The 22,617-nt window shown below is 49.0% G+C and overlaps 1 protein-coding gene across 1 annotated transcript; it reads right to left on the bottom strand.

The window, feature by feature from the left end:
• Window positions 1–4,006: 4,006 nt before the first annotated feature.
• LOC115655299 (platelet basic protein-like) lies at window positions 4,007–5,991 on the bottom strand. The gene is made up of 4 exons (XM_030570591.1): window positions 5,666–5,991; window positions 5,440–5,575; window positions 4,650–4,739; window positions 4,007–4,393 (listed from the first exon to the last, which is right to left on the bottom strand). Exons 1-4 carry the CDS (start codon window positions 5,856–5,858, stop codon window positions 4,318–4,320), a joined length of 495 nt encoding a protein of 164 aa, XP_030426451.1. The 5' UTR covers window positions 5,859–5,991; the 3' UTR covers window positions 4,007–4,317.
• Window positions 5,992–22,617: the final 16,626 nt, after the last annotated feature.

Below are 22,617 nucleotides of genomic sequence, written 5' to 3'. Positions count from 1 at the left end.
TCTGGGCTGTGAGGGAGTGGGGAAGATCTGTGTGTGTTGGGGCACTTGGGAGTGGGGGTTCTGTAGGGTGTGCTGAGCAGTTGTGGTGAGGCTGTGGGCAGGGGGGTGCTGGGCGGGGTGCTGGTGTGCAGGGTGCCGTGCATTTATGGGAAGGTTGGGCGAGGGCTCTGGAAGTCAAGGTGGGGGGCTGTATGGCGCGGTATGGGACCGCCCCCGAGGGGAAGGGGCATGCTGGTAGCACAGGGCTGGGCAGGACACTGCCTCTGGCAACTGCTGGTTTGTAACTAGTGCCCTCACACTGGGCTGGGCAGGGTCACTCCTGCCATACCATGCCCCATTGCCCCTGGCTGGCTCTCACTCCAGGGACTGACTCCCCCACTCCCCGCACCATGCCTCATTGCCCCCAATGGTGATTCGGGGCCAGGAAAAATGAGTGACGCTAGGAGCTCCTTGTTCTGCTGAAAGCTCCATCTTCCCTGCCTCCAGCCCCATGCCAAGTGAGGCCAGCCCAGGGCTTCCCTCTGACCCCAACCCCACACCAGCCCAGAGCACAGGAAGGACACCCAAAGGGAAAGGCTAGCTGGGCCAGATAAAGGGAGCCAGCTGTGTGGAGAGACAATTTCCCACCCCCAGCCCTTGGGAGAAGAGGTAGTTACAACTAATGTCTCCAGAAACAGCCTGGCTACAGAAGTATGTAAAAGGTGGGGAGGCGAAGCACTGGAAACAAACCAGACACTGGAAGCTACAGAAGGAAGCCAAGAAGACCAAGCCTAGCCAGAATGAGTGTGACAGGGCACCCTCTGCGTGTGAAGTCAAGAAGACAGGAGCAGAGGGTGCCCTGTCACACTCATTCTGGCTAGGCTTGGTCTCCATATAAATGCCCAGTCTGGCTTTGACTTGTGCTATGTTTTTGGCTGCAACAAAATCCTGTGGCAGTGAGTCCCACAGGCTAACTACCCACTGTGGTGTGAAGAACCATTAGATCAGAATTTCTGACCATTTAGAGCTGTCAAATGTCCCCTTGTTGTGGTGTGAAGAAACAGGGAGAACAGACACCCTGACCTTCCTTCTGGGTCTCACCAATTATTTGATATACTTTTAATACATCCCTCTCCTTGGACTCCTCTCTAAAGTAACATGCCCAGCTTTTCAATCTCTCTCCACAGGGGCTTTTTCCAGGCCCTGATCATCCTTGCTGCCCTTCCCTGGTCCCTCCCAGCCCTGCCCACCAAGTTCCAGAAGAGGCTGCACCACTGAGTGATTAATATCACGGCATTAATGAGGAGTTTCCCAAGCAAGGGGGCGTGGAGCCCATGTGCTGTGCAATAGCACGGCAAGGCCATAAGGTGGCTCAGTGTCTCTTGCATTGTGAGTTTGCGGAGTAGTTCCTGCAAATAGGGGAAATTTCAATCCAATTCATCCCCATCCCTGGCTGGGGCCAGCGTTGGAACTGGTGTCTGCTAAGTTATCCAGTGTGAAACTCGGGGGTGTTATCCAAGCAGGGGGACTGCAGTCCCTGAACACTCTCATCCAGCCATGGCTCCACTTCTCTTTGGGGTGGGTTCCTGCCACTCAGTTGCTCACCCACTGGCTTCCTGGATGACAACTCCCAGGGCACCACTCGTAACCCCGAGTAGCTCCAGCCAGGACTGGAGCCTGCCTGCCTGCTCCCCCAGGGGCCTCCGCTCAGAAAGTTTGCAGTGATGACAGACTCCAAAACCCAGTGTGATTTATTTCCCAAACAGTGATCAGAGCTTAGCAAGGTAGGTTTAAAAACAACTGAGACCCATTCATCTAGTGCCTTCCCTGTGCTGGGCACTCTCCTCCATCCCTGTTCTCTCTGGGCACCAAGTTACCCCTGCAGCACCTGGCTCTCCATCCATCAGTCTCTGGGTCAGCCTTGCTGCCCCCGGACTCTGTGTCTGTCAGCTCCCAGCCGAGCTGACCAGTGCCCCCTTTGTCTGCCAGTGGCACCATTAACAGCTCTCTCTCCTCAGTGCTGGCCGCGCAGCCCTGGCACCAGCTCGAGGCTGCAGGGCCCCTGTTGGCAGGGATGTTTCCCACTGAGACTCGAGCAGCTTCATCAATGTTGTCCTTGGCAGAGGTTTCAAACCACCCAACCTAACCCCCTTCTCTGTAGAACTGGTCCATTTGAGAGGGAGGTACGGCCCTGAGCTATTGTTTTATCCTTCCTGCCTGGTTCCTTCGCAACTTGTGGAGGGCTGAAGGAGCTGCAAGCGAGGAGACAGCTGGTACACAGGCAAGCTTAGGCAAGCGAGGATACAGCTGGTTCACAGAATAAGTACTGACCGAGAGAGAAGGTTTATTGGACCAGTCTCTGGTGGTGGGGGAAGGGACAAACTGTCAAGCTTCACAGATCTCTGTCCTCAGGCCTGGGGAAGGACACCAAGGGGAGACAGACTATGACTCGTAAGGGCTTTGCAGTGTTGTAGGACACCACTCTCCACACCTGGAGAAGAGCTAAGTGTGGCTCAAAAAGCTTGTCTCTCTCACCCACAGAAGCTGGCCCAATAAAAGAGAGCACCTCCCCCACCTTGTCTCTGTCATATCCTAGGGCCAATATGGCGCCAACAGCACAAACAAGAAATAATGCAGCTATCTTCCCGAGATGTCACAACTGCAGTGGGGTTGGGCTGAGCAGCACAGGCTGGGCACAGTGGCATGGCATAGCCTCGAACTTGGCAGTGCTACGTCAAGTGTAACAGTAACTGATCCTGCAGATGTCCCATTGGCAGGGCTGGGGGGCGGAAAAGCGAGTCTGAAAGGGGGAAGCAGGTTTACAGTTTAACTTATATGGTGCCTGCAGAGATAAGGGCAGTCTGAGATTGTTCCTGTCCAAAGGAAAGAGCCCTAAACTTTCTCAGCTTTCAATCTCTGGGAAAGAGTGTGAACAGGGGCTTTGCTTTCTTCTAGCCACTGTGAGGGTGGAGCTTTCCACTCTCCCTGTAAGCCACTGGGGACATGGTGCAGAACGCCTGGTCTAAAAGTGACCCAGGCTGCTCCAGTCAGCAGTGCTGACCAAGCTGTTGAAAGTCTGGTTGGTAGCACAGCAAGGCTAAGGCGGGCTCCCTATCTGCCCTGATTCCACACAGCTCTCTGGAAGTGGCCAGCATGTCCCGGAGGCCCCCTAGGTGCATGGGCGATCAGGGAAGCGCCACGTGCTGCCCCCACCCCAAGTGTCAGCTTAACAGCTCCCATTGGCCCCAGGAACCATGGCCAATGGGAGCTGCAGGGGAGGTGCCTGTGGGCGCGGGCAGCGTGCACCATGCAGAGCCACCTGACTGTGCCTCTGCCAAGGGGCCAGACATGCCAACTGCTTCCAGAAACCACGCCGAGCCAGGGCAGGCAGGGAGCACCACCCAGCCAGAGCCCACACACCATACTCCCTGCCTCAGGTTGGAACCTCCTCCCACACCCTAACTCCCTCCCAGACCCTGCACCCCCACCCAACCTCCTACTCCAGGTCAGAACTCACTCCTGCACCCAAACTCCCTCCCAGAGACCTCAACCCTGCATGCCTTCCCGCACCCCAACCCTCTGCCCAAGACCTGAGCCCCTTCCCACACTCCAAACCACTCAACCCCAGCCCAGAACCCCCTCCTGCACCGCAAAACCTTCATCCCCAGCCCCACTGCAGAGCCCACACCCCTAGCAGGAGTCCGCATCCCCTCCCACATCCCAACCACCTGCCCCAGCCCTGAGCCTGCTCCCACACTCCAAACCTCTCACCCCAGCCCAGAGCCCGCACCCCCAGCCTGGAGCCCCCTCCCGCACCTGAACCCCTCATTTCCAGCCCCACCCAAGAGCCCACACCCCCTCCCCAGAGCCCAGTGAGAGTGAGGGAAAGTGAGCGATGGAGGGAGGGGTGCTGGAGTGAGTGGGGACAGGGCCTCAAAGAAGGGGCAGGGAAGGGGAAGGGAAAAGGGCAGGGCAAGGGTGTTCGGTTTTGTGAAATTAGAAAGTTAGCAATCCTAGGTTCTGGCTGATACCTCTGCATAATGGATACCCTGCTCATAAGCCTCGACTGGGGAGGAAGGGCATGGCAAACCCAAGGCGTGTGTTCTCACATCCTGGCCCAGCCCCACCCTGGCCTGGCCAGGCCGCACTCACTTGTTATCTCACTGTGAGAGCAGCCTGGGCTGACAGGCTGTGGATCCAAGTCCTACTCTGGGCCACAAGCTGGGCGGGGAGTTCTCCCTGCTTCATCTCACTTGGCCGCAGCTAGTTCCCGTGCAGGGGGAGCCCCGGGAGGCCTGCACCTGGAGCCCAGAGCATGGCCTTGCCTGTGCATTGTACTCACTGCTTTGCCCTGGTCCTGTGTCGTTGCCCCCTCCTCATGCAGTGGTGCTGCTTCCTGGGGTTCTTCAGGTTTCTGTAAGAGAAGGAGGCTCCTTCAGAGCAGAACTGAGGGCCTCTCAGCCACTGAGACCCAGAGGGACAAGCCAAACAGGCCAGGCTCTGCTCTCTGTACACTGGCAGCAGCTTGTAGTGACTCCACTGCCCTCCCTGCAGCCCGGGCAGCTGTGCAGCCAGCATTGCAATCTGGGCCAGTGCTGCCATTGCACACAGCGAAGGGCCAGCCTGGGGAGCAGGTGCTGGCAGTTGTCAACTGGGGCCAGGGGACTGACCTCTTCCAGCAATGCAGCAGATCCTTCCCTTGCTTCTTAGATAAGTCGAGATATGTTTCTCTTGGGCCTTTCTGGAGCCTCACGGTTAATCTGGAGACAAGCAGGTGCATTTGGTCCCCTGCAGTGCCTGGTGCCCTGGCAGTGCCCCAGGGCCTGTGCTGGAACTGAGGTCTTGCTATCAGGCAGACTAGTATCATGGGCCTGATTCTGATCTGGAGAATCACTCCAGATTTACACCGGGAAAACAAGAACATATTTTCAGACAAAGTTCCATGCCTGTTACTGCAACAGCCAAGGTGTGAACCAAGCAAGCCAGGAGAGTGGCAATGTGAATAGCTTGGCTAGTGGAGAGAAGGAGGGGTTTCCTCCCTGGCCTGTAGCACAGAGGAAAGACTATGTATCATCCTGTCTACAATCAGATATATGACTGGGAGTGGGGTAGAAGAAGGCCCCCCACCCAACCTATCTCCACAGGGAGATGTGAGTCACACTGGCCCAGGTGAAACTTCCCTGGGAAAGCAGAGAGGCTGGGCCCTGTGGTACCTGGGTGTGGGGAGACATAGGCAGGGAAAGAGGATGGCCGGATACTTTTGCTCTGGGCTGGGGGGAGAGACCCCAGAGAAGGGTAACGCAGCTGGAAGGCTGCTGCTGGTAACAGAGACACCTGGCCAGAGGATGTCCATGGTTACGGCAGGTTTTCTCAACCAAAAAAGCCTGAATCACAGCCCATGGAGGGCAGGGAGGGGGTAAGCTCAAACTCTGGCTGGCACAGCAGCCAGACGCTACTCACATGATCTCATGGCGATGGCAGTGAGCTCCCTTCTCAATGATCTGGAAATCCATCATGAATCTGGGATGAACCTTCTCTTGGAACTTCAAGCACGTGCACCTAGTGAGCACATGAAGTGCCTGGGCCTGCAGGACTGCATGGGAAAAGACACAGCTAAGAGTCCTTGGGTGAATGCCCTCTGTAGTCCTGCCCACAGGGAGTCTGCATGGCCTCTGCTGCTTATCTGTTTGGTGCCCGGGGCACAGGTAGAAGAGGAGCATGCCTACGAAGGCCACCTTGGCCATGAGGGACATGCTAGCTCCGGGGAGTGGCACAAGAAGCAGCTCAATAAAGGCAGCTGCAGTCAGGGGGCATTCCCATGCCCAACCCAGCAGCAAGGAGAGTATCAGCTGCTTCCTGGCAGGGTTTCTGCCTTCCATGAAAATGAAGGCAAGACAGCTACAAAGCCAGAATGACTGGGGAGCTCTCCCGTGTGCTGTGATTTGCTGTTTGAACAAAGCCTAACCCTAACCAAGCAGTTTAGAGCCCAGGGAGAGCAAGAATATTTGCGCCCCTTAGAGGTGGAATGTAGAAGGGCACATCAAGTCATGTCCCCCTGTCATGGTATAATTCCCCACTCTGAACCTTAGTGTCCAAAAGATGGGGTACCAGCATGAATTCCTCTAAGCTCAATTACCAGCTTAGTACTTGTAGCGCTGCCACCAACAAGGAATTCCAGTGCCTGGTACACTCTGGTCCCCCCAAAACCTTGCCCGGGGACCCCCAAGACCCACTCCCTCTGGATCTTAACACAAGGAAAGTAACCCTTTCCCTCACCATTGCCTCTCCCAGGCTTCCCCTCCCTGGGTTACCCTGGAAGATTACTGTGATTCAAACTCCTTGAATCTCAAAACAGAGGAAAATTCACCTTCCCCCCTTCTTCTCAATCCCCCTCCCACATTCTCCCTGAGAGAGAAAGTAACCCTAACACAGAGAGAAAATTAACCTCTCTCTCTCCCCCCTCCCTCCTTTCTCCCCACCAATTCCCTGGTGAATCCAGACCAAGTCCCCTGGGGTCTCACCAGAATAAAAAAAAAATCAGGTTCTTCAACAAGAAAAGCTTTTAATTAAAGAAAGAAAAACAGTAAAAATTATCTTTGTTGATTTAAGATAGAATATGTTACAGGGTCTTTCAGCTATAGACACTGGGAATACCCTCCTAGCCTAAGTATACAAGTACAAATTAAAATCCTTTCAGCAAAATACAAATTTGAACTCCTTCCAGCCAAATACACATTTGCAAATAAAGAAAACAAACATAAGCCTAACTCGCCTTATCACCTAGTACTTACTATTTTGAATCTATAAGAGCCTGTATCAGGGAGATTGGAGAGAAACCTGGTTGCACGTCTGGTCACTCTCAGAACCCAGAGAGAACAACAACCAATATCTAACAGCACACACACAGACTTCCCTCCCGCAAGATTTGAAAGTATCCTGTCCCCGATTGGTCCTCTGGTCAGATGACAGCCAGGCTCACTGAATTTGTTAACCCTTTACAGGCAAAAGAGACATGAAGTACTCCTGTTCGATTAACTCTTACTTATCTGTTTATGACACCCCCCCCCCCACTAATTTCTGTGGCACATACCTCCCTTGGGGGCGCACCCCACAGTTTAAAACCATCACCTCCTACCAGGAGCCGGTGGACCAGAAGCTGGGGGGAGCCACCTGGCCCACTCCTGACTCTTTGTGCTGTGGGAACCTGGGTGCTGACTGGCTGCCCGGCAGCCCTCCCTGACCTGCTCCCAGAGCCAGGCTGCCTCTGCATTGCCAGGCACACTCCAGGCAGGGTGGGCAGCACAGCTCGGGGCAGCTCCTGACACGCTCTTGCCTCTGCCCTGGCCAGGCTGCCACTGCCCCCTGGAGCTGGCCCCAGCTGCAGAGCCTGGCTGCCCTGAGATGCTCCCCGAGGTGCTCTCTGCAGTTCTCAACCCCTTGGGCACCTACCTCTCAGCAGCCTAATCACATCTCTCATGCTGACCAGGGACCTGCCATTGCAGCCAGGTCACTCTCCCTGCATACAGCAGAACTACCCCGTGCACCCCTTGCTGCCTTGCCCCAGGCTGCCATGAGTATGGTGCCCAGCCCAGGGTTACCTGGGGGTAGTTGGAGGGTGCTGCTGGGAGTACTTGGGTGGCACTGGAGAAGGTATTGGGGGTGTGATGTTATGAGTGTAATAAGATCAAGTGTAGTATCTCATTGAAAGATGACAGAGCCAGAAAGAGTTAATTAACTCACAGGCTGACCTAACTCATGGACAAACTTTAGAGACTTGTTAGGAAAATCTGTGAATGAATAGAGCTTTAAAATGCAAGTCTGCATTGTTCAAGGTCGAAGGGTAGATGTTTGCTCAGGCCCTGTGATGTAAGCAAACAAGTCTTGTCTATCACTAAAGCTTTGATTCGAAGATCAAAAAAGGAATATATAACATTTGGGAAGATACTTAAATAAAATAGTATTATTGTCTATGTGTCTCTTTGAAGGTTGTGGTAACCTGTATCTGAACTGTTTAATGGATGAATTACCCTATGCTAATTGCCAGGATGTTTGGGAGAAGGCGTTAAGCTTATTGTTTTCTCAGGCCAAAAGGCTGCTGGAAATGTATGAGAACCCTGGGACACGATCCTGCTTCATCTCAAATTTGCTTTAGGTTTCAAGAAGGGGAAACCTTAAGCCATAAGGATTGAGATTCTCAGTCACTGACTGGAGTCACCCTGAATATGGACATTGGACTATAACCTATAGACTATTTCTAAAAGCCTTTTGGCAACTACAAACTCATCTCTACTATGTATCTGAACCTCAAAAATTGAATTTAAGTCTGTATGTATACGGAACTTTTAACCAACCCTCTCTCTTTTTTCTTCTTTAATAAATTCTAGCTTAGTTAATAAGAATTGGCTAGTAGTGTGTATTTGGACCTGGATATGTGGCTGATCCTTTGGGATTAGAAGAACCTTTTCTTTTATATGATGAGATAAGATTTTCAGTAATCTTCATCATATCTGACAGGTGTGTCTGGACGGAACCTTGAGGCTGGGCACTTTAAGGGAACTGCATTGTTTGAACTTCTAAGAGTATGTCTACACTACGAAATTAGGTCGAATTTATAGAAGTCGGTTCTTTAGAAATCGTTTTTATATAGTCGATTGTGTGTGTCCCCACACAAAATGCTCTAAGTGCATTAAGTCGGCAGACTGCGTCCACAGTACCGAGGCTAGCATCGATTTCCAGAGCTTTGTGCTGTGAGTAGCTACCACACAGTTCCCACAGTCTCTGCTGCCCATTGGGATTCTGGGTTGAGATCCCAATGCCTGATGGGGCAAAAACAGTTTCGCGGATGGTTCTGGGTACATGTCGTCAGGCCCCTCTCTCCCTCCCTCTCTCCATGAAAGCAACGGCAGACAATCATTTTGCACCTTTTTTCCTGGGTTACCTGTGCAGACACCATACCACAGCAAGCATGGAGCCCACACAGCTGACCATCACCGTAAGTCTCCTGGTTGCTGGCAGACGTGGGACTGCATTGCTACACAGCAGCAGTTCATTGCCTTTTGGCAGCAGACAGTGCGTTGTGATTGGTAGCTATCATTGTTGTATTCCTGGGTGCTCTTTTAACTGACCTTGGTGAGGTCAGTCAGGGGCGCCTAGGCAGACATGAGAGTGACTCAGCCAGATCATTCCCATTTTCTGCCAAGCACCCAGGAGATGATGATGGTTAGCAGTCATAATACAGCATCTTCTGCCGAGCGCTCAGGAGATGATGATGGCTAGCAGTCAAACTGCACTTTCTGCTGCCACCCGAAAGATGTAAAAGATAGATGGAGTGGATCAAAACAAGAAATAGACCCGATTTGTTTTGTATTCATTTGCTTTCTCCCTCTGTGAAATCAATGGCCTGCTAAACCCAGGATTTTGAGTTCGATCCTTGAGGGGGCCATTCTGTGTTTGACAGTTGTTTGTGTTTCTCCTTGATGCAAAGCCACCCCCTTTGTGGACTGTAATTCCCTGTAAGCCATGTGGTCAGTCGCCCCTCCCTCCATCAGAGGAGACAATCGTTTTGCACCTTTTTTTCAGCCCAGATGCCATAGCACTGAGATCATGGAGCCTGTTCAGATCACCACGGCAATTATGAGCACTGTAAACACCTCGCGCAGTATCCTGGAGTATATGCAGAACCAGAACCCGCCAAAGCAACCAGGTGAGGAGGCAACGGCAGCACAGTGACGAAAGTGATGAGGACATAGACATGGATACAGACTTCTCACAAAGTATGAGCCCCAGCAATGTGCACACCATGGTGTTAATGGGGCAGGTTCATGCTGTGAAATGCTGATTCTGGGCCTGGGAAACTAGCACAGACCGGTGGGAACCACACAGTGTTGCAGGTCTGGGACGATTCCCAGTGGCTGCGAAACTTTTGCATGCGTAAGGGCATATTCATGGAACTTTGTGACTTGCTTTCCCCTGCTCTAAAGCACCAGAATACCAAGATGAGAGCAGCCCTCACAGTTGAGAAGCGAGTGGCGATAGCCCTGTGGAAAATTGCAACACCAGACAGCTACCAGTCAGTTGGGCATCAATTTGGAGTGGGCAAATCTACTGTGGGGGATGCTGTGATGCAAGTAGCAAACGCAATCAAAGAGCTGCTGACATCAATGGTAGTGACTCCGGGAAATGTGCAGGGAATAGTGGATGGCTTTGCTGAAATGGGATTCCCTAACTGTAGTGGGGCAATAGATGGAACCCATATCCCTATCTTGGCACCGGAGCACCAAGCCAGCGAGTACATAAACCTCAAGGGGTATTTTTCAATGATGCTGCAAGCACTGGTGGATTACAAGGGATGTTTCACCAACATCAACATGGGATGGCCAGGAAAGGTACTTGACGCTCGCGTCTTCAGGAACTCTGGTCTGTTTCAAAAGCTGCAGGGAGGGACTTTCTTCCGAGACCAGAAAATAACTGTTGGGGATGTTGAAATGCCTATAGTTATCCTTGGAGACCCAGCCTACCCCTTAATGCCATGGGCTCACGAAGCCATACACAGGTAGCCTGGACAGTAGTTAGGAGCTATTCACCTATAGGCTGAGAAAGTGCAGAATGGTGGTAGAATGTACCTTTGGACATTTAAAAGCACGCTGGTGCAGTTTACTGACTCGGATAGACCTCAGCAAAACCAATATTCCCATTGTTATTACTGCTTGCTGTGCGCTCCACAATATCTGTGAGTAAGGGGGAGAGGTTTATGGTGGGGTGGGAGGTTGAGGCAAATCGCCTGGCCGCTGATTATGCACAGCCAGACACCAGGGTGGTTAGAAGAGCACAGCAGGACATGCTGTGCATTAGAGAAGCTTTGAAAACCAGTTTCATGACTGGCCAGGCTATGGTGTGAAAGTTTGTTTGTTTCTCCTTGATGAACCCCGCCCCCCTTGGTACATTCTACTTCCCAGTAAGCTAAACACCCTCCCCTCCTCCCTTCGATCACCACTTGCAGAGGCAATAAAGTCATTGTTGCTTCACATTTATGCAATCTTTATTCATTCATCACACAAATAGTGGGATAACTGCCAAGGTAGCCTGGGAGGGATGGGGCAGAGGGAAGCTCTGGGTGGTGTGAAGGAGGAGGGAAGGACAAGGCCACACACTTCAAAACTTAAACTTAAAAACTTTAAAACTTATTGAAGGCCAGTCTTCTGTTGCTTGGGCAATCCTCTGGGGTGGAGTGGCTGGGTGGCCAGAGGCTATGGAACTTGGGGAGGAGCGCAGTTGGTTACACAGGGGCTGTAGCGGCGGTCTGTGCTCCCGCTGCATTTCCTGCAGCTCAACCATATGCTGGAGCATATCAATTTGATGCTCCCGCAATCGGAGCATTGACTCTTGCCTTCTGTCAGCAAGCTGACGCCACCTATCCTCTTCAGCCCAGCACCTCTCCTTGCATTCATATTGTGCTTTCCTGCACTCTGACATTGTCTGCCTCCACGCATTCTGCTGTGCTCTGTCAGTGTGGGAGGACAGCAGTAGCTCTGAGAACATCTCATCCCAAGTGCGTTTTTTTCACCTTCTAATCTTCGCTAGCCTCTGCGAAGGAAAAACATTTGCAGCTGGTGGGGGAAAAGGGAGATTGGTAGTGAAAAAGACACATTTTAGAGAACAATAGGATCACTCTTTCCCATTAAATCTTGCTATTCACATTACATAGCACATGTGCTTTCGTTACAAGGTAGAATTTTGCCTCTTATATTGAGGGCCTGCCAGTGTGGTGTGAGAGATCACTCACGCAGGGCCAGGCAACAGAATTTGGCTTGCAGGCAACCATGGTAAACCATAGTCTTGTGGCTTTTTTAACCTTCATAACATGTGGGAATGGTTTCAAACAGCAGGGTCCTCATTTCCCATACCAAGTGGCCTTTGGGTTGGCCATTTAAAATAGGTTTGCAATTTAAAAGGAGGGGCTGCGGTTTGCAGGTTAGCGTGCAACACAAACCCAAATAACCCCCCCCCACACATGGCTATTCTCTGGGATGATCACTTCACTCCTCCCCCCACCACATGGCTAACAGCAGAGAACATTTCTGCTCAGCCACAGCCAAACATCCAAGCAGAAACGGGCACCTCTGAATGTCCCCTTAATAAAAGCACACTATTTCAACCAGGTGACCATGAATGATATCACTCTCCTGAGGATAACACAGAGAGTTAAAGAACGGATGTCTGAATGCCAGCAAACACCGGGATTTCCACTCCATCCCCATACATGTTAATAGACTTTTGCAGTAGCTGTACTGGCCATGAATGCCAGGGCAGATTAGTCATTAAACACACTTGCTTTTAAACAATGTGTAATATTTACAAAGGTACACTCACCAGAGGTCCCTTCTCTGCCTACAGGGTCTGGGAGCACACCTTGGGTGGGTTCGGGGCGTACTGGCTCCAGGTCCAGGGTGAAAAAATATATCTTGGCTGTTAGGGAAAATGGTTTCTCCGCTTCTTTGCTGTGAGCTGTCTTCAATCTATTCATCACCATCTTCCTCGTCCCCAAAACCCGCTTCCTTGTTGTGTGATTCTCCCTTGACGGAGTCAAAGCACAGGATTGGGGTAGTGGTGACTGCACCCCCTAGCATGGCATGCAGCTCAGCATAGAAGCGGCATGTCTGCGGCTCTGCCCCAGACCTTCTGTTTGCCTCTCTGGTTTTGTGGTAGGCTTGCCTTAGCCCCTTAATTTTCACGTGGCACTGCTGTGCGTCCCTGTTATGGCCTCTGTCCTTCATGCCCTTTGAGACTTTTTCTAATGTTTTGGCATTTCATTTATTGCAACGGAGTTCAGCTAGCATGGATTCGTCTCCCCACATGGCGAGCAGATCCCATATCTCCTGTTCAGTCCATGCTGGAGCTCTTTTGCAATCCTGGGACTCCATCATGGTCACCTCTGCTGATGAGATCTGCACTCACCTGCACCTTACCATGCTGGCTAAACAGAAAATGAGATTCAAAAGTTTGTGGGCCTTTTCCTGTCTAACTGGCCAGTGCATCTGAGTTGAGAGTGCTGTCCAGAGCAGTCACAATGGAGCACTCTGGGATAGCTCCCGGAGGCCAATACCATCTAATTACATCCACACTATCCCAAATTCGACCTGGCAAGGCTGATTTCAGCACTAATCCCCTTGTCGGAGGTGGAGTAAAGAAATTGATTTAAAGAGCCCTTTAAGTTAAAAAAAAAGGGGATTCATCGTGTGGACGGGTCCAGGCTTAAATCGAGGTAACGCTTCTAAATTTGACCTAAAATCGTAGTGTAGACCAGGCCTAAGTAACCAGTGAGGCACTGTAGAAGCTGTGCTGTGCTGGCTTTGTAAATCTAAGTATTAGAATAACCACCAGCTTCTGGGGTATGTCTGCCCTGTTTTGTTTGCAGTTCAGCCTAATTGAGTGACCTCAGTTGGCCCCACGGGCAGCACTGTCACTGTGGCGTAGTCGGCAGGATCCACAGAACCAGGTCAATTAAGTTTTGGGTCAGAACCCTACGCTATCCAAATTTGAATTTTGGTATTGAGAGTTTGGTTGGTTAAAGAGCAGTTGCAATGGGTGAGCAAAGAGCATATGAGGGTCTTGACAAAAAAACCCTAGAAAATTTGTGTTCAGAAAAGCAGGTAAGCTTTAGAAAGAAAGCTACAAATCAAGAACTGAAAGATCTGTTAATGGCCAGTAATTAAGAGGCAGAAGCACAGCCTTTACCTAATACCACAGAAACTGCGGAAGGAATTAGAATGAAAAAGACAGCAAATAAACTGCAACTGGAGCATGAACAGAAACTAGCAAATCTTCAATTGCTGGAAAAGCAAAAAGTAGCTGAATTAGAAAAAGAAGCTGCTGAGAGAGAAGAAAAAGCTCGTAAGGGGCGTCAGAAACTGCTGGCTGCTCAACAGGAGACTCACAAGATGGAACAGGAGATGGCCAAACTTCAGCTCCAAGTAATGGAATAGCAAAGAAAGTCATCACCACCTGGTACTCCACTTCCATAGCACCATGAGAAAAACTGGGAAAGGATGTGTCCTATCTACAACAATACCGAGGTTATAGAGGAGTTTTTGTCTACCTTTGAACGCCTCTGCAATCTGTAGCAGATCTCTGATGATCAGCGAATGCCTGTCTTGCTGACCAGACTGACTGGAAAAGCCAGGGAGGTATTTAATGAATTGGGGGAACAAGAAGCCTTGGACTATGGGCGGTTTAAAGATTCTGTGCTAAGGCAGTTCAAGGTTACTCCTGATTCTTAAAGAATTAAATTTAGAAAGTTTGAGATGTCTAATGATTGTGCTTTTGTAGAATGTGCTCATAAGGTGATGGATTTTGTTAAAAAGTGAGCTATGAAAGCCAAGGCACATGGGAGTTTTGAAAAACTGATGGATTTAATAACTTTGGAACAGTTCCTAGATATTGTGCCTGGCCATGTGAGAGCAGCTGTGGGTGATAGGAACCCTGAGTCAGTCCTACGGGCTGCAGAGATTGCGGATGCCCATACCCAAAACAGGGCTCAGGAAGGGTATAAACCCCCGGGGGAAACTAATCACCATTCTCCTCAATTCAAGAGGAGATAAGGATTTAACGGTAAACCTAGCCCTGACTCCTATAAAGTTGCTCATGGGGGCCCAGAGGATAGAAACTCTCACCCCAAGAATAAACAGGTTAAATGCTATCACTGTGGTATGCTTGACCACATGAGACCAGATTGCCTGACCCTGAAGGGCAGCCAAAAACCAGCAACCCCAAAAGCTACAGTAAATGCCAACTCCATTACCCTGAGCACCCAGGCTGAACCAAGCCACAACAGCGCCATTTTAAGTCCAGGTGCAAGCAAATCAGTGGCTAATGCCAACACCATCATCTCCAATAGTATGGGAGGAGGTGATGAGCTCACCATTTATGTCAGAACTAAGGCATGGCAAGGAAGTGAGGGGTTTATTAAGAAGGCAAAGGTCAATGGTGCTAAATGCCTAGGATGACAAGATACTGGCTCTAATGTGACTATAGTTAAGGGACATCTGGTAAAGCCAAAGAACATGTTGCCGGGAAAGTATGTAACAATAGTGGCACTATCTAAATACTCTGTGAACCTGCTGATGGCTAAAATCCACCTTAAGTGGAATGGCATTAAAGGGAATGTAAAGGCTGCTCTTCAGAATTTAATTCCGACTGATGTTTTGGTAGAAAATAACATACTGCAGGTGCTTGGCGGAGTTAATGTGGTGACCAGGTCACAGAGAGAGTGCGGGTCTGTGGCAAATACCCTGACTGATGGCAGTGAGGGGGACTGCAAACAGACAGAGGGTTTGACTACACTTGAGAGTTACAGCACTGGGTGGCTTTACAGAGCTGTAACTTACTCCCCGTCCACGCTGGCAAGGCACATACAGCGCTGTATTTCCCTGGCTACAGCACTGGTTGTACTCCACATGGACGAAAGGAATATAGAGAACAGCACTGGTGCTGCAGTGCTGGAGTGCCAGTGTAAACAGTGATTAATCTACTACACTGTAACTGACCTCAGGAACTTTCCCATAATGCTTTTAACTAAAGAACTCTCAGAGTCAGGTCACAGACAGTAAAGAGAAAGGCAGGTTTTTCATGCAGGATGAACTGTTGTATAGGAAGCCTCCTAGGGGAAGGAAGACTCCCCAAACAGCAGTTCGCAAACAGCTTGTGGTACCTAAGAGTTACGGCAATGTTTTGTTAAAGTTGGCTCATGACGGTCCATTTGCAGAACATGTGGGTATAGGCAAAACGTGTAACAGGCTAAAGCAAAATTTCTACTGGTTTCATCTCTTTAGGTCAGTGAGAGAGTATTGCAGGAGCTGCAAACTGTGCCAAAAGCGTAAGGGATTAAGGGGGCCTAGCAAGATGCCCCTCCAGCCTCTGCCCATTATTGGGGAGGCTTTTGCCAAAGTGGCTGTGAATATTGTGGGGCCACTCCCAAAACCTTCCAAAAATGGGAATAAATACATCCTGGTGTTGGTAAATTTTGCTACCAGATATCCTGAGGCTGTAGCCTTTGCTAATATTAAGGCAAAGACAGTGGCAATGGCCTTGTTCTCTATTTTTAACAGAGTGGGTTTTCCCAAGGAAATATTGTCTGACCGTGGGTCTAACTATGTCTGTGGTTTTCAAGCAATTGTGGAAATTATGTGGGGTGACGCACCTAAAAGCTGCTCCCTACCACCCCCAAACGGTCTAGTGAAAAGGTTCAATAAAACCCTAAAGTCTATGTTAAAAATGTATGTGAATAGACGCCAGAATAACTGGAATGTTTTGCTACCGTATCTATTATATGCACACAGGAGTGTGCCCCAAGAGTCTACAGGGTTTGCTCCCTTTGAACTGCTCTATGGGAGGCAGGTTCCAGGGGCCCCTAAATTCGTTTGTAACTCATGGGAAGGTAATGTGAAGAAGACAGCGCAGCCACTGGCTGAATATGTGGCTCAGTTCAAGGAAAGTTTGCAAAAGATAATAAAGTTGGTTAAGCAAAATCTAAAAAAAAGCCAGAATACTCAAAAAGCCTGGTATAACAAAGATGCTAAGGAAAGAGCATTTAAAATAGGGAACATTGTGTTGGTGCTAAATCCTATCTGGAAGAAGAAAATGAAAGATGTTTGAACTAGACCCATAAAGGTAGTGGAAAGAATGAATGAGGTTACCTATGATGTAAGGAAACCCCAGGGTCGGGGAGGTGTGCAGTCAGTGCATGTGAACAAAATGAAGGCTTACCATGTGAGGGAGGTAAATGTGAACATAATCTGTCCTGCTGAGAAAGAGGCAGTGTCTGTCCCTTTAATTGACATGGTTGCTGAAAGCAAGGAGGAAATGGTTCTCGAGAGTATTAAGATGGGGAAGGATTTAACCCCCATCAAAGAAAGGAACTGCTAATCTTGTTAAAACACCACAAGCAAACATTCTCCAACAGGCCAGGGCTCACTGACAAAGACACACTCCATTCAGACGGCGGATCCCCGCCCAGCTCCTAGCAAAGCTTACAGGGCCAAAGGAAAGATGCGAAAACAAATCCAGGAAAAGGTGAAAAGCATGTTGACAATGGGAGTAATTACCCAATCCATGAGCCCCTGGGCCTCTCCCATTGTGATGGTGCCAAAAAAGATAAAACTATAAAATTTGGTGTGGATTACAGAAAGCTAAATGCTATCACTCAGCCTAACCCTTCCCCCGCCCCCACATACCCAGAATAGAGAATCTGTTAGATACACTGGGGAGGCGGGCAAATTTATAAGCAGCCTGGACCTGACCTGGGGGTACTGGCAAATACCTCAAATGCTGATGCCCAAGTAAAATCTGCTTTCATAGTCAAATCGGGCCTGTATGAGCTCATAGTGTTGTCCTTTGGGATGCAAAATTCAGAGGCTACTTTCATGCATCTGAGGAAGTGGGTATTCACCCACGAAAGCTCATGCTCCAAAATGTCTGTTAGTCTATAAGGTGCCACAGGATTCTTTGCTGCTTTCATAAGACTTATAAATGAGGTCCTACAGGGACTAAAATCTTTTGCAAAGGCCTATATGTAAGCAGAGTCAGGATGAGCACTACCCTGACATCTAGTGGTGAATTGTAGAGAGTGTGGAAAGAATTTTAAGAATTTGCATTGGCATGCACCCCCGCCCCCACTTAGCATAACCCCACAGCAGCTTGGGATGGGACTGCTTTGTGACAGAAATGACTCAACCTCAGTTGGGTGGTACTTGCTAAACATGGGACATGGGTTCCAAAACCCCATGAATGGAGAGATGTTGGGCACTGGTGTGTGTATCTGATGGTATAGGCCCCTTTTGAGGGCCTGGAACACCAATTGCACATCCTCCTCTGTCCAATGTTAAAGAGTAGAGGTAATTTTTAATTCTATTAGGAGTCTATCTAGAGACTGCTGAGCTGAGTTCATGTTGGGACAATGGTGCACCAGCACCAGGGCTCCCCTACTAAGAGCTGAAATCACTGAAAGAGCTGAATTGAGATCACGGAGTGCTGTGCTAACTAGTGGGGGAGCCCGAAGACCTATTGTTAAGCAGCTGGCAGAGCAGAGCAGAGCAGTTTGCAGTGTGTTGGAGCAGCCCATAGAACAGTGAGTGGAGTGAAGCAGTTTGCAGGGACAGCTGGAGGAGCGGCACAGCTGGTGTGGTGGAGCTGGTCGTGGTGAAGGCTGCAGCAGAACTCCACAGAGAGGCCCACGTAAGGTGCCCCTTAACACCCTGTGTGGCTTCCCGCCCTTTCCACCCAGGCTGGGGGGGGTAAAACTCTGCAGATAAACTCTCGAATTCTGGGGTGACACTGACCAGAGACTTTTGGGTTGTTGGACTTTGGGGTGATTGGACTTAAGACCCTAAGGGGAAAAAGACATTGTCAAACTTACCTGAGGGTGGGGTTTTTTTGTTTGTTTGTTTATGGTTTGTGTTATAATCCTGTTTGTGGTGTTTCTCCAGTGGGATGCCGCATTGTTTCCTTCCTTTATGAAAAAGATTTTGCTACACTCAGACTCCGTGCTTGCGAGAGGGGAAGTATTGCCTCCTAGAGGTGCCCAGGGCGGTGTGGTATGTAAGTGTCCCAGGTCACTGGGTGGGGGCTCGAGCCGGTTATGCATGGTGTTATTGAAACGGAATCCCTGGATACTCAACCTGGCCCTTGTCACTGCCAATTCAGAGGGGCAGAAGAGTTACATATATAAACAACCTAGCCACATTCAACAATTTGTGGCAAGATCACCTTAACCACATAGGGGTTGTGTTGCACCAGCTCAGGGAGGCCAATCTAAATGTTAACATTTCTAAGTGCAGAATGGGAGCTGCTAAGGTAACCTCCCTGGGGCACAGGGTGGGCAATGGGCAGCTGCGCCCAGAGCCTTTAAATGTGGAGGCCATTAAAAACTGGCCTTCCCCTAGAACTTAGAAGGAGGTCCAATTGTTCATTGGTCTGGCCAACTATTACAGGAGGTTTGTAAAGGAATTCAGTAACATTGTTGCTCCCATCACAAACCTAACCAAAAAGAAAAAGCCAAACCGGGTGCAATGAACAAAGGCCTGCAGAAACGAATTTCAAAGCATAAAAAGTACTTTGTCCAAAAAGCCTGTTTGGCCAGCCCAGATTTTAAAAAGCCTTTTTTGCTATGTACAAATGCTTCCAATATTAAACTGGGCACAGTGCTAATGCAAAGGGGGGTAAAAGATATCCTGTGGCGTACTTAAGCAAAAAGCTGTCCCCCACTGAGCAAAATTACGCTTCCGTGACAGGTTGGATCACAGAAACCCCCTTGGGAGCTACCAACCGATGTGTCAAGACTACCTCTGCTCCTGTTTTCCCTGCCAGCTCAGGACTTCAGCACCCTGTCTTGCCGAGCCAGACACTCTTGTCCACTTCAACAAAGACCCAGAGTCTGAACTACTTGCCCCAAGGCTGCAGGTTTACCTGAAAACAGCTCGTGGAAGTGTGCTTGTCTTTAGCACCCAAATGCCCAACTCCCAATGGGGTCTAAACCCAAATAAATCCGTTTTACCCTGTATAAAGCTTATGCAGGGTAAACTCATATATTGTTCGCCCTCTATAACACTGATAGAGAGAGATGCACAGCTGTTTGCTCCTCCAGGTATTAATACATACTCTGAGTTAATTAATAAGTAAAAAGTGATTTTATTAAATAAGAAAGTAGGATCCAAGTGGTTCCAAGTAGTAACAGAACAAAGTGTCACCAAGCAAAATAAAATAAAATGCGCAAATCTATGTCTAATCAAACTGAATACAGACAGGATCCTCACCAGTTCCAGAATGCTCCCTTTTACAGGCTAATCTCCTTTGAGCTTGGTCCAGCAATCACTCACACCCCCTGTAGTTACTGTTCTTTGTTTCAGTTTCCTTTAAGTATCCTGGGATCGGGGTGGAGAGGCTCCTTCTTTAGCCAGCTGAAGACAAAATGGAGAGGTCTCTCAAGGGTTTAAATAGACTCTCTCTTGTGGGTGAAGATCCCCTTCCTCAGTCCTCTGCAAAGTCCAGCTCCAAGATGGAGTTCTGGAGTCACCTGGGCAAGTCACATGTCCATGCATGACTCAGTCTTTACAGGCAGAAGCCAATTTACAAATGGTATCTTGTATGTCTCCAGGAAGACTTCTTATGTGGATTGAAGCCTTCCAAGCTCTTTTGTCTGTTAAGTGCTTCTGGACTGAGCACTTAATTTGCACATTCCTTTCCCAAGAAGTGACCAAATGTTTTAACTAAGCCTACTTAGAAATCAAGCAATTATACAGCCGATGTTCATACCTTTGAACACAGGGCTGGCTCCAGGCACCAGCATTCCAAGCTGGTGCTTGAGGTGGCAATCTGCAAGGGGCGGCAGTCCGTGTCATGTTGCCCCTGAGCAGTGCGCTGAATTGCCACTGCGGACGGCGGGGGCAGTCCGTGTGCCCTTAGGGCGGTATGTGCGTTTCCACAGTGGCAGCAATTCAGCAATAACTTCTATATTTAGCTGTCCGCAGCGGCTTCAGCTAAACATAGAAGCTGCTGCCGAATTGCCGCCGCTGCGGAAACGCGCCTGACGTCCTAAGGGCACACGGACGGCCCCCGCCTTATGGGGTGCAATGAACAAAGGCCTGCAAAAAGGAATTTCAAAGCATAAAGAGCGCTTTGGTCAAAAAGCCTGTTTTGGCCAGCCCAGACTTTAAAAAGCCTTTTTTGCTATGTACAAATGCTTCCAATATTAAACTGGGCACAGTGCTAATGCAAAGGGGGGTAAAAGACATCCTGTGGTGTACTTAAGCAAAAAGCTGTCCCCCACTGAGCAAAATTACACTCCCATTGAAAAGGAATGTTGTTACCGAAATGTCGAGTCCGCTTAGCTGAGAGCCAATGACAGCCAGACAGGGATAAGGAAAGGTTTCTTTATTCTGCAGAAGAAAGGAGAGTTCTGTACTTTGGTACAGAAAACTCTACTCCATACAAAACCAAGAATCTTTTATGCACACTCACACACAGGCTTCGGTCGTGTTAGCATTGGATTGGTGGTTAGCAAACCCTGCACTTCTGCAATCTGCTCAGCAAAAACCAGCTCTGGATCAGCTTCAACTGCCTCAAGACTGATAAGGAAAGACAGTTCAAAAGTTCAGGCTACTGTGTCCATGAGGTGTCCAATTTCTCCTAATGGTTGCCAGCTATTATAAGGTTACTAGCTGTTAGTGGGGGCTGCTAACTGTCACAGTCCCCCCTTTGGGCCTGACAATCCAAATTGTCAGGCCCATTACACAATTTGTGATCAAGCTGGAGGGAGAAATATTGTGTTCTCCTACGGACAGTAGAGCCCTTAGTAACAGCACTACACAAACATTTTGCACATTGCAACATTACCCAAATAACACATAGAAAGAAAAGACAGAAAATAATCCATTTGACAATTGTACGGAAAAGGCCAGTAAACCATGACCCAAGGTCTGGGAGGAGGTCCTCAAAATTAAGGGTATGATCAAGAGATACAGTGTGGAAAACAACAGCTGCATCCTTGATGGCCTGCAAATCCTCCTCAATTAAACCAGAGATTAATATAAAAACAGCATTTTTCCCCAATGCGAGCACAGGCCCCCCCTACTTCAGCATTCATGGTGTGACAGCGTACCCCATAAGGCTTTATGGGGTGGGGGTGCTCATAAATGTATGTATGATATAACTGGAATAGGGTTTTGCTACATGTAAAGGTTATGATCTACTGGTTATGTTCATCCTAGTTGTATGCAGGCAACATTTGTGTGTTCAAAGTTATGAACATTGGCTGTATAATTGCTTGATTTCTAAGTAGCCCTTTTGGTCACTTCTTGAGAAAGGAATGTGCAAATTAAGTGCTCAATCCAGAAGCACTTAACAGACAAAAGAACTTGGAAGACTCCAATCCACATAAGAAGTCTGAGGACATTCAAGGTAGCATGTGGGTAATGACTGCTGCCGGCAAGTCCTGAGTTATGCATGGGCATGTGACTTGCCCATGTGATTCCAAATCTCCATTTTGTGACTGGATTCTACACAGGGTGAGGAGGGGGTCTCCACCCACAAGAGAGAGTCTATTTAAACCCCTGGGAGACCCCTCCATTTTGTCTTCAGCTGGCTAAAGAAGGAGTCTCTCCACCACCCCAGGATACTTAAAGGAAACTGAAACAAAGAACAGTAACTACAGGGGGTGTGAGTGATTGCTGGACCCAAGCTCAAAGGAGATTAGCCTGTAAAAGGGAGCATTCTGGAACTGGTGAGGATCTTATCTGTATTCAGTTTGATTAGATATAGATTTGTGCATTTTATTTTATTTTGCTTAGTGACTTACTTTGTTCTGTTACTACTTGGAACCACTTGGATCCTACTTTCTGTATTTAATAAAATCACTTTTTACTTATTAGTTAACTCAGAGTATGTATTAATACCTGGGGGAGCAAACAGCTGTGCATCTCTCTCTATCGGTGTTGTAGAGGGCGAACAATATATGAGTTTACCCTGCATAAGCTTTATACAGGGTAAAACGGATTTATTTGGGTTTAGACCCCATTGGGAGTTGGGCATTTGGGTGCTAAAGACAAGCACACTTCCGTGAGCTGTTTTCAGGTAAACCTGCAGCTTTGG

Source organism: Gopherus evgoodei, chromosome 7 (genome assembly GCF_007399415.2).
Source record: "Gopherus evgoodei ecotype Sinaloan lineage chromosome 7, rGopEvg1_v1.p, whole genome shotgun sequence".
NCBI lineage: Eukaryota > Metazoa > Chordata > Testudines > Testudinidae > Gopherus > Gopherus evgoodei.
Note: the sequence above shows the minus strand (reverse complement) of the source record. Positions and strands in the feature narration are given on the sequence as shown.

Bases quoted from the DNA above. Each gene is read 5' to 3' on its own strand.
- LOC115655299 (XM_030570591.1), bottom strand. From the start codon at position 5,858: ATGGAAGGCAGAAACCCTGCCAGGAAGCAGCTGATACTCTCCTTGCTG. The intron at 5,576-5,665 runs CAGATAAGCAGC...TCTTTTCCCATG, and splicing joins CCTGTGCCCCGGGCACCAAA to CAGTCCTGCAGGCCCAGGCA. The intron at 4,394-4,649 runs GTCAGTCCCCTG...CTTCTCTTACAG, and splicing joins CTGCTGCATTGCTGGAAGAG to AAACCTGAAGAACCCCAGGA.